General features: G+C 39.3%; 1 protein-coding gene across 1 annotated transcript in view; it reads right to left on the reverse strand.

Moving 5' to 3' along the window:
• Positions 1-12081, reverse strand: part of KCTD3 (potassium channel tetramerization domain containing 3) — a 59053-nt gene extending 46972 nt beyond the window's left edge. Inside the window, exon 1 of the mRNA XM_065401482.1 lies at positions 12008-12081. Coding sequence (XP_065257554.1) covers positions 12008-12081 — 74 coding nt within the window. The remainder of the gene's footprint in view (positions 1-12007) is intronic.
• Positions 12082-12897: the final 816 nt, after the last annotated feature.

A 12897-nucleotide genomic window follows, 5' to 3' on the forward strand; every position in this document is an offset into this window, starting at 1 on the left:
ATAAAACCGCCTCCAGGAGTGGCAGTAGCTATGTCGGCAGGAGAAACTCTCCCACTGCCATAGCGCTATGCACACAAGCACTTATGCTTGCAAAACTTATGTTGTTCAGGAGTGTGGTTTTTTCACACCCCTGAGCGACATACATTTTGCAGACATAAGTGGTAGCGTTGACATGGTCTAAGTTGAAAAGCCCTTCCTGTTAAAATGACTCTTCTGAGGTCTTGTCTACACGACACACGTTGACAAAAGTCAGCTTTCATCAACAAAACAGTGGATGTGTAAACACTGAAATGCTCCTCCCACTGATTTAACTCCCTGGCTCTGCTGACATAATAAAACCACCTCAAAGAGAGGCAAAGAACTTTTTGCGACATAGTTAGAGCAACAATGTAATTAAAGAGGCTTATGATCGTGGACATAACTTAAGTTGACTTAACTCTGTAGTGTAGATATGACCTTAGTACTCTGTGTGCTTACACAGATTGACTTGCAATTTGTTATGCTTTGTAGGAGTGTAGGGTAGGATTAATTATCCAAACGTGGGATCATTTGGGCAAGGGGTTCCTAAAATACAGCCCCCACTAAAAAAACAAACAAAAAACAACAACAACACTGGTTCACCCAAAGCATGCAATTCCAATAATCTCCTCTAAATGGTTCCAGAATTGAGGAATCTTTGAAGACAACTTCATTAAATGGAGCTATTGTAGACGGGAAGGGGTTGAAGAGAGGAAATTTGAGGGTAAAGTTCCAAAATACTTTATACAATAAATGGATACATTTCATGATGTCTCTAAAGAACAAGTATTTTATGAATTCATCCTTTTTCTGGCTCTGCTTCATATTTTCAGTGCCTACATTTCCTATTTATTGAAGGAAAATATTACTTTCTACCACTGCAAAAAGTAGAAGCACAAGGATCATATAAAAAACTCCTCTGTACTATATACAGTGAAGACTGTGTGTAGCCAATCAGTGGTTCAATGCAAGCATGACAATGCCAAATCTGAACAAAGAAATCTAGTGTTGGCACTGAACATGAACAACATGCAAACAAGAATTTCTTTTTCCTGCCAGAAAAAAAATGAACCAAAGCCTTTTGTTACTTGAGCTACTGCGAGTTTAAGGAGATTTTCTGTAACTTTTCAGCTGTTGGTTTTGTAAAGTTTCCTTTATCATCAGGAATATACTGTAATTCAATTTTTCCCTCTTAAATAAAATATCCACATACCATAATTAGGTATGTATATAAAATTCAGAATAAGAGAAACAATTTTTCCTAATTTGCCGTAGCCAAAGAAAACAGTGCTTTATACTACAATACAGTAAATACAGTCATTTGTCAATCTTCAAACCTTTGAAAATTCTTTAAATATATTCTTTAAACATCCAAAATTTCAGTTATTTAAAGCTTCTCCAATTGTCCAAACTATATACTTAGAACAATTAGGTAAACGTCATTTTTATTTATAGCACTTTATCTCAAAATATGAGTAACTCAATTTTGAAATGATACAAAACATTACCTTAGCTATGCCCTGTGAACTTTTTTCAAAGCCAAGAGCTTATGACCAACGTTCACCAGCTACATGTCAACGTCCTATAAACATCTAATACAGAGAAGCCTAAATACCAATGACTTTCAATGAGACTTCGGATCCTAAATCAGTCAAGGCATGCTTTGCTCAGCATTGCAATGCCTAAGTACCTTCAAGAATTTGGGCCCTAAGCAATAATGGCCTAGTTTTCAAAGGTGCTGAGCACTGATTTCACTAGGATATATATGTGCTCAGAAATCCTGAAAAATCAAGCCATTTATGAAGGAGACCAACTTTAAGCACCCACGTGTAAAAAAGGTGTTAGAAGAATAAATCAGAAAACTAAAAACTGTGAAAAAACAAAAAACCCGCTGGCTAATTCTCCATGAGTAAATCCAAGTGAGAAAATCATGCAAGACCGACAATAGCACTTTGAAACAGTAGATCATTATAAGAAAGTGGGGATACAGTCCTTATTTCACGATAGCACAATTTACTACATAGGTTGGGAAAAGAGTGTCCGGGTATAGTGTTTAGATTATCCACAAATGCAAAGTTTGTTTTAAAGTCATATGATACATAGAGTACATAATCAGCAATAACTCACATTTAGGTGAACAGATTTAACAATAGTTTAGATATTAGAATCCGAATACTCGGGTACATCGCTCATAAAAATTTGTAGAGAGATTTGGTTGTGGAAAGCAAAATATATCAATGAGTGAAGATTGTCCCTCAGTAATTGAGAAGTAGGATAGGTTGTCCATTTAGAGAAAAAAAAAAGTCCATCAGGAAAGTTATTTGAGTTATTTTCCAGACTGCACTTCTCATCGGCACTCCAGCTCATCCCTCCTAGTATTGCCGATGTCCAGTGATGTGTTCTATGTAGATGTCCCTCGACCACCTGACGGCATCTGACACCATGAGTTGCCGCATCAGCCGAGCATAGCGTTGACTGACTCACATTCTCTTGGCACTCGCTCGTTACCGGGGTCCCATGCGACGATCAGCGCGCAAGTTTGGACTTCATAGCCCCTAGCTCTCAGGGTGTTGGCCAGAGAGGCGTATTTCTCCAGCTTTCAAGCTCAGGCATTGTGGAAGGCCGGGGTCCTGTTTTCGAAAGACACTGTGATGTCCACCATGATGATGACAATGTCCGGTCGCAGTTGGCTGTCGGTTCCAGTATTACTTACTTAACTGTCCTAAAAACTAGTATTCACTGTTATTAGAGTTAATATGAGCATTAAAATTACTAAGAATTAATACAGCTAATACACTTTAATACACATGCAGAGCAAGAAATTTAAAAATAAATCTAGACCTCATTTCTGGTACTGAGAAGTAGCAATTCGTAGTAAAGATTATACATGCAATAATTTATATATCCAGTAACATAGAGCTAAGTGAGCAGCCATACCAGATATCTGCCCACATCAGATGTGGAAGTTGGGCAGACCAAAAACTGAGTGCACCTTCAAACTTTCAAAAAGTGTTATCTGCATCACTGCTATACTTCTTGAAGAATTACTGTATTTATAAAATGACTTTTTAATTTTATTGTGATTAAAGAAAATACAGAAAAATAAATGAGAACTGGAGATAACAGATATTCAAGCTATATTTCTTTTATGTATCAGTTATAAAACCATTGATTCAATCTATTGCCCTTGTGCAGCATAAATTATCCTATCAGAAAGGGGTGGAGGAGGAAATAATAGTTGCAGGTCTACAGGGTATGTTACAAGGCCTTGGTCAATAAGGTTTTGACATGCACAAAAATATTAACAGAATGGAAGAGGGCACTTGAACTCATGGTCTGCTTACTCCCCAGTCTAGAGCACCTTACTGTAGGCCAGTGGTTCTCAAACTTTTGTACTGGTGACCCCTTTCACATAGCAAGCCTCTGAGTACGACCCCCCTTATAAATTAAAAACACTTTTTATATATTTAACACCATTATAAATGCTGGATGTAAAGCAGGGTTTGGGGTAGAGGCTGACAGCTCGCGACCCCCCCCCATGTAATAACTTCGTGACCCCCTGAGGGGTCCCGACCCCCAGTTTGAGAACCCCCGCTGTAGGCTACAGGGTATTTGTTGGGGGAAGGCTCACTCTCCTTCTCTGAGACTGCACACAATGCTGGCATTCCAGCACTCCATAGAACTATAAAGGAAGTCTAATAACTTAATTAATAAGCTAAGGCTCTATATGCCAGACACCTACGGCAAGTCTACAGCACACATTTATATTGGCGCAGCTGCACCACTGTAACGTGTCTGGTGAAGATACTCTAAGTCAATGGGAGAGATTTCTTCCGTCGCTTAATAACGCCACCTCCGTGAGAGGCAGTAACTATGTCAGTGGGGAAGCTCTCCCACCAACATAGTGCTGTCTCTACAAGGGGGGGTTAAGGTCAATATAACTACGTCGCCCAGGTGTGTGGATTTTTCACACCCCCGAGCGACGTAGTTATAACAAAGTAAGTATGTAGTGTACTCCAAGCCTGAATTTCAACAAGGGTATGAGAGTGATTTAAGTCTTGTATGGATAATGACCATAGAATTTTTCCTGTCTCTGAGCAAAACAGCATTCTTAGAACAAGAGGTAAAATCCACTTGGCATCCCATGCTCTTGATACAAAAATTCATCTGCTCCATCTTATTGTCCAGATCATCTATTGTTGCCTCAAATTGAGTGATGATCATGTTGATATTTTCAAGGAACTGTCAAACATTATCTCACAGGCCTGTCTTTTTCTTTGAACTTGTTCAGTATGATAGGAGATTTCTCGATAAAAGCCGGAACCCCCTTCAAGAAAGAATCAATGTGCAAAATCCTAGGTGTTTTATTCCTTAGCATCTTCAATCCCAACAGAAAGCAATTACACACAAAAGGATATAATGTAAGCCAAACCAGAACATATCCACTCAGTTAATCAAAGCAGGCTACACCTTTCAATTTGTATTTTCATTAAAAAGGAAAAGTATGTGACCCACACAGCTAGAATTAGCTAAAGAAAATAACAAAATAGACTAATGTCCACACTAAAACTGCATGGCCATTCTGCAAAGTGCTCTGTGGACAATTTTAAGCTCAATTCTTTATACATCCAATAAGAACATGAAACAACTACTATTGCTTAAGCCAACTGTTTTCACCAAGCTTTAAGAAATATTACTCATAAACATTAGAAATCAAACAATCATCCCTATTTACAAATGTTCACCTCACAATATCGCTGAGTGAAAAGTAGTATAAAGATTTACAGATGTTAGTTTGAGACTCAGACAGAATATTGACTAGTTTGTGCTACAGGTAACAACTGATACAGGTAAGAAACAATCTGATATAAAGCTATCCAAAGATACTACGATAACAATGATGTAATTTTACAAAGATTATAGTATTATCAACCTTGTATCAAATTTCTACCAACAAAAGTCTGATATGAGCAATATATATTAAAGAACAACTACTGAAAGTTGCCTTTTAGAGTTCATTTCCACCTCTGATCAACCATGAACATCACATTTGAATATAAAAATACAAATTTAAAATATCAGACTATTACATTATAAAAACAGGATAAACCATATTTTAAATACGAAAGGGTTATAATCAAAATTATGCTATCAACATAAAGCATCAAAATTACATTTTATCTCTTGTTCCTTAAATAGTTCAGCATATTTTTGACATTTCAATTTTAAAAGTTTATCACTGAGCATTTTAGCGCAATTCCAAAAATAATAATATTTCCTTTGCAATAGTAAATGCCACAGGTTACAACCAAAAATAAATCTCACTTACTAATAACATTAATACTATTTTCTACAGCTAGTAACATAACACTACTCAAGATGGCAGATGAGTCACATTAATACATTTGTCTACATCATTCTGCAATACTCACAGAAACAAAGGAGAACAATTAAAAATTCAGGGTACAGATTTAAGTAGTCTGACATTTTACTAGGCATACATTTCAGACTTTTTTCCTCTCCTGTATAGCTTGCCTGCTCTTGCATCACTGCATGGAAATGTTTCAATCTGAATTATATTTTGTTTTACTTTATAATGAAAACTTTCTGTTATTATTATTAAAACGTAGGTGATTTGGTGCTTAAACATAGATAACTCTTTTTAGAAAAGAATTGTTTATGAATGTTTCATTATTACACTTAAAAAGATGTAAAATAAACTATCAGGATGGAGATATAATATGCAAAATATTAGACTGTTCTTGATGCTTTCATATTAGAACATCACAATTTGGCCTAATGCATTTCATTCAAACTGTTTATTTGTACAGATGCATCAAGAATTTACATCTGATGGGATACAAAATTAAATACAACCCACTGTTTTAAATATGATTTAACCAGTGAAGTAGTTTGCAATATTTGGTGGAAGATTTTCAATGTTAAGCAGTAAGAAGCAGAAATCAATTCTGCTCGTTAATAGCCTCTACATTCTTCTTCCCATACAAAAAACAGGTGTAAAGAAATTAACAATAATTACTTACAAATATGAGGGAATGCAAGTGAAGGTTGTATTTTTCCCTACATTTCTGTGACTAAATGTGAAGTTAGCCATTTTCACGAGTAACACCTTGTAAAATTATCTTTCCAAAAGTTTTACAGTCTGATATTCAGGGCCATATTCAGCCATAAAGCTAGAGAATGCACTCCAGTGACTTCAGAAGACTTGTGACAGGATTGAATTTGGCCCTTATATTGTAAAATACGTTTTTGAATCAAATCACTTCTCTGCACAACACATGCAAGCATACTGAAGATAAGCTATATTAAAGAAAAACATTAAAGTGTAACTAAAAAGTATCTTGTAATTTAGGAAGGCTATTATTATAAATGGTAAACTTTTCAGTCTATAAGCAATGCTAATTGAATGTTTACCAATATACAATTTTCCGGGGGGAGGAATCTTTAATGTATTTCCTGAGATACACATTAGTATGTAAAAGTCTTTCCTTATTTTTTATTGTGTGAGCTTGTTCAAGCTATTTATTAATATCTGAAATAATATACAGTGCAACATACAAACAGAAACCTAATGATATGAATGTTCTAGTGCTGTATTCACTCTCAAGGAAGACAGTTTCATGAAGTTTCCCTATCCTGGCCTACCACCTCATTGTTATCTTGTCTCTTTTACCCTGCACAGTTAGTCTGTTGCTAACTTCTGCTGTTTACATATACATCCTTTTCCACACCTACTGTCAAAATCCCTCTGTGCCTCAAAAACTGTAACCTCCTTCTTTCTGGCCTTACCAACACACAGCTCATTCACCTCTAGCCTAACTACAACTTTTCACAAGTCACTTCACTGACTCCAAATCCCTGTCTTAAAACTTTTCATGTTTTTTCCCCAAGCTCCACACAGCATGGTGACATGATGCATACCACATCATCCTAACCCTTCTAAATCTTAGTTTGTGTATTCCTTCCTCCCTCTACATCCTATTTTGCTACACTCAATTTAGAATACAAGAAGGCAGTGATCATGTTTTTAATCACTATGTAAAGCATCATATTGCATCTATAGTGCTATAAAAAAAACTCAGTCTTTCCAATCTTCTTTAGAAAACAGCCCATAACTCACTCAGGAGCCCTTCCTCCTTCCAAAGAGACCTGACACACATACTCTTCTTCAGATATTATTCATATTTCCATGCCTCTTTTTAAAAAAAGAATGCTGCACTGTACTAAATAAGGTGGATTCCCAAACAAATGCAAAATTAAATGTTGGAAAGAAAAAAGGGAAAAATTCCTCCAGAGTTACTTACACTATATAAAAAGAACGAGGAGTCCTTGTGGCACCTTAGAGACTAACAAATTTATTTTGGGCATAAGCTTTCATGGGCTAAAACCCACTTCATCAGATGCATGCAGTGGAAAATACAGTAGGAAGATATATATATACACAGAGATCATGAAAAAATGGGTGTTGCCATACCAAGTCTAACAAGACTAATTAATTAAGGTGGACTATTATCAGCAGTAGAAAAAAAAAAACTTTTCTAGTGATAATCAGGATGGCCCATTTCCAACAGTTGACAAGAAGATGTGAGTAACAGTAGGGGAAAAATTAACATGGGGAAATAGTTTTTACTTTGTGTAATGACCCATCCACTCCCAGTCTTTATTCAAGCCTAATTTAATGGTGTCCACTTTGCAAATTAGTTCCAATTCTGCAGTTTCTTGTTGGAGTCTGTTTTTGAAGTTTTTTTGTTGGAGAATTGCGACTTTTAGGTCTGTAATTGAGTGACCAGGGAGGCTGAAGTGTTCTCCGACTGGTTTTTGAATGTTGTAATTCTTGATGTCTGATTTGTGTCCATTTATTCTTTTGCGTAGATACTGTCCAGTTTGGCCAATGTACATGGCAGAGAGGCATTGCTGGCACATGATGGCATATATCACTTTGGTAGATGTGCAGGTGACCGAGCCTCTGATGGTGTGGCTGATGTGATTAGGTCCTATGATGGTGTCCCTTGAATATATATGTGGACAGAGTTGGCAACGGGCTTTGTTGCAAGGATAGGTTCCTGGGTTAGTGTTTTTGTTGACACCATTAAATTAGGCTTGAATAAAGACTGGGAGTGGATGGGTCACTACACAAAGTAAAAACTATTTTCCCATGTTAATTTTCCCCCTACTGTTACTCACACCTTCTTGTCAACTGTTGGAAATGGGCTATCCGGATTATCACTACAAAAGTTTTTTTTCCTCCTGCTGATAACAGCCCACCTTAATTGATTAGTCTCATTATAGTTGGTATGGCAACACCCATTTTTTCATGTTCTCTTTGTATATACATCTTCCTACTGTATTTTCCACTGCATGCATCCGATGAAGTGGGTTTTAGCCCATGAAAGCTTATGCCCAAATAAATGTGTTAGTCTCTAAAGTGCCACAAGTACTCCTCGTTCTTTTTGCCGATACAGACTAACACAGCTACCACTCTGAAACCTTACACTATATAGACAAGCAACAGCTTGGCCAAGGCACATATACCTGAGTAAGATATGGACAAATTACTTTATTCTCCCCCAGGTCCATTCCCTCTTTCTGTGGCTATGTCTACACTACAGTTTATGTCAGCATAATTTATGTCACTCGGGGGTGTAAATAAATCACTCCCGAGTGACATAAGTTACACTGACATAAGTACCGGTGTGGACAGCGCTATGTTGGTGGGAGAGCAGCTACATTAGAGAGCTTACAGCGACGCAGATGCATTGGTGCTGTAAACTCTCTAGTGTAACCATGCCCAGAGACGCTTATTCTGCACACAAAAAAAGCGAGGCTACTTTGTAAACAACAAAAATCACCATAACAAGTACGTTCCTACCATGATATTTTAGAAGTTGCAGGAAAACTCCAAAACTGCAAATATACTTATCTACTTTGAAAAAAATAATTTATTTTCATTGCTTTAATCTTTCTACAGTAGTGTTAGCACTTAACATAAGCATCACTCTTCTACTTTCCTATTTACAATCCATTATACTGTATATTCAACTAATACAGCACATAATTTTCAGAAATGTAAGGGAAAATGCACAATTTTGTAAGGTTTAAAAAAATTACAAACTCAACCTGTACAGGATTCTCAAATTGAGCACCCAAAATTTATACAAGGCATTATCCACATAGCTTTGGAAGGGCAGATGCTACATTGACAAAGCAGCAACAAACTTACAGAAATACAATAAAATACAGAAAATAAAGGTGGGTATTTGGGGCACGAGAAACAATACAGTTAGAACCACTGAAGTTGTAAATTTAGCAATACCCACTTTTTCTAGAAACATGTAATTGCAAACCTGGACTACGACAAACTATGGAGACAAAGTAAAGTGAAGGACAGAGTGGTTTCTTTTGTAAACCAGGGAAGCTGAAGAAATTCCTACTCTAAATCTGTTACCAAATTAGCAATTCAATAACTCTTAGTCTGAAGAAGCATATTTCTCCCTCAACACGTCTCCTCCTTATACTTCTCTGATTTTCATAATCATTTGCTAAATATGTTTCAAAACATGATCTGCAGTTTTGGGATTTTTAAGTGACTTACTCCTAAAAACTGTACAAATAGGTCACTGTAAAACTGCAGAATAGTAAAGGCTTCTCGAGGTAGGCACAGCCAACCCTGATTTGGATTATACTTACACAATATAAATTTTAACAAATGTCGTAAATTGGCCCTGAGGACACTTTCAGATATCAGTTTTGCCTACTAATTTTAAGGTATCACCTATGGAGGAGTTTCAGTAAATCAGAGTTATAGTATAATCAGAGGCCTGTGTATTCTGAGATTCTCCAACATTTGCTACAGAGGGTAAGTTTGCTGTACAACTGTACTATAAAATATCAGCTTTAAGTTTTAGCAAGTTATGTTTCTAGACCACGTGGCTGCAAAGATAACCTTGAAAACACAAAGTAAGTGGAAACTAACACAATGCTGTCTTTGTGAATCTGCAGACAGCTTGAAACTATTGCGCCAAGAGGTATGAATTATATTCATCTCAATAAAGTGTGTTCTTTATGTTTCTGAGTGCATTCTAATGACAATATTGTCTATTTCGCTGCTTTTCATTTTAAAGCAAAAACAATCAGCTAACATATTAACCCCACAATCCCAAAGCTGCCCCAATTGTTCCCTAACAAATTTTCAAAACTTCCAGGTCCGTCCCTCCCACTCTGCATGCACAATTTACAATGCAGTTATGCATTTTTAATACAGAATGCTTCCTCATACCAGATATTGAAAGTAGAAGAGCAGCAAAAAATAAGCCGAAATAGCAAAACAACAATGCAGGGTAACTATACTAACATTATTTATTTTCATAAAAACCTCCATTTTAATGCATCTGAGGCTAACACAGATGTTCCAGACTTTCTACTAGTTTGCCAGAGAATCCAAGGCCTTGTTGTTACAAAGGCTTGGAAGGATCAGATTTTTAATCAGAAAATGTTGATTTCACCATACACACAAACCAATAAAAATATTTCCATTTAACCAAAATGTACAGATAGGCAAAATAAGAAAAATGCTGCTGGAGAACTTGTTATGAGATTAATTTAAGGATATTTGCTTTGTATATTTTGCATGTGATATTGACAATTTGTGCTTCAACAGTTACAAATCTAACTTTTTCAATCTCAACACCTACTGTCATTAAAATGCTATTGTCTGACACTACCCCATAATTTCCTGCAACAATACAAATTTAAATAAACAAAAACTGGAAAAACACCTATATTTTGTACAACAGCAAACACTTAAATTGATAGAAATAAAAAATGCTTAAAATAATCATAGATATCTGTCAAAATTATAACAAATATCAATTTCATTCTCCAACACTTAATTATACGGAGCCCTGACCAGAATATTCCACCCTCTTTAATATGTTTTATCCCAAAAGATCCAAATGCCATTCACAGACATAAATGTGATAGATAAATTACTGTAACCATTTTAAAATACCTAAGAGCAGTGTACATTCCTTGGGACTGCGAGAGAGCATAGGGTTACAACATCTGCTTTCCCCCTGGACAGTCCTGATTTTGACTCCTTTGCAACATGTTAGATAGGCCCAAATGTTCTTTATCACCCAGGCAGCTCCATCACAAACACAACCTAGGCAAAGCTACCTGCAACATGGCAAAACTTGGGCACATCCCCACAATGAGTCCCCTTTGCAATGTGATGCCAAATATCAAGACCAAAATGCAAGGACAACTGGGCTGAGCCTGGGCTCAGCAGCTTCGGGACAAGTCCTATCAGCAGGAAGCCAGGGCAAGACTGGGACACAGGCAGATCAGACCACGGAATAATACAACAAGTCCCAGGTGGACCAGGTCACAATGACATAACTAAACAGATCCTGTCCCTGGGACACCTGAGGGAGATGCATGATCTGCCTAGCCCTGCACCCCAGACTAGGGCTCTTCTCCCCCTTAATTCCTCTGCCCCACACCCAACTCGCACAACCTTCCCCCAAACTTTGGTCCCCAGCTCCCCATCACTGGATCTTCCCTCTCCCATATGCCCCCACCGACCCTACACCAATTCACACTGTCCTCTCCCAGACCCCACTGCTGGGGCTCCCCCCCCCCCAGCTCTCACTGCCCTCCCCCAGACCCCACTGCTGGGGCTCCCCACTCCAGCTCTCACTGCCCAAACCCAGACCCCACTGCCCATTGCTGCCCCCCTCCAGCTTTCACTGCCCTTCCCCAGACCCCACTGCTGGGGCTCCCCCCAGCTCTCACTGCCCACTCCCAGACCCCGCTGCCCATTGCTGGGGCTCTCCCCCGCCACTCCACACCCAGCTCACACTACTCTCCCCTAGACCCTTCTTCCCAGCCCCAGGATCCGCCCCGCCCCCATGCCAGCTCGGACCCCTCACTCCCCCATGGGATCCCACCGCACCCCGACCCCGCTCACCTGGTGCCCCCTACATTCAGCTGGATGATCTCCCCGCTTCCCGCGCCGGCGAAGCTCCCACCATTCCCCGCCATCTTCCCCGCCGCCGCCGCCAGCGCCCGCCGCCACCTTCCACCGCAGCCGGAACCCACGGAACCAGTAGGAGGCGGGAGCTGGGGGAACGTGCAGCGGGGCTGCCCCGGGCGTGGGCCAGTGCGGGAGAACCCGGGTCCCGAGGAGCTGCGGCCCCGCGGGCTCAGGCCAGCAAAGGCCGCGCCGCCTCCCCACTCCCTGGCCGGAGCCGGGCGGAAAGTGCCATGGCAACGCGCAGCACCTGGAGGAGGGGGCTCGGCAGGGGACAAAATACTCCGAGTTCTTCGCGAAACGAGCACGGGAGGGAGGGAGAGCTGTGGGGACGCTATGGGCGGGAGGGTTCGAAAGCCTCCATACATACATACATACACACACACCACTCCTTCAGTAGCACAGTACACACACATCTCAGTGGGGAATACACACGCGGTAGTTCCCCCAAAATAGGGGACTATCCCCACACGCCCAAACTGAGGAATCCTCCCTCTCCTCCTCTCTCGCCAAATAGGGAAAACTCCTCTCTCAATCTATTTTAAATATTTTGCCCCTGATTCACCAGTGTTGCTGTTGCCAGCAGTGGAGTTACATCAGCATAAAACTGGATTAAAGGCAGTGGTGAATCAGGCCCTTTTTTCATAGTTATGAAAGTTTTCAAGGGTTTTGATCGATTATGCAAACTACAGAAACATGTACACAGGACAAGTAGGGGAAATGGAGACGGTCAAGCTGGGAAGTTATATTGGCTTAATGTGTGGATCATTAGTAACAGTCACGTTCTTAAAAAGCTGCCCAATTCATTGTGCTCAATTTTTGAGAGG

This window comes from Emys orbicularis, chromosome 3 (genome assembly GCF_028017835.1).
Source record: "Emys orbicularis isolate rEmyOrb1 chromosome 3, rEmyOrb1.hap1, whole genome shotgun sequence".
In the NCBI taxonomy this organism is placed as follows: domain Eukaryota; kingdom Metazoa; phylum Chordata; order Testudines; family Emydidae; genus Emys; species Emys orbicularis.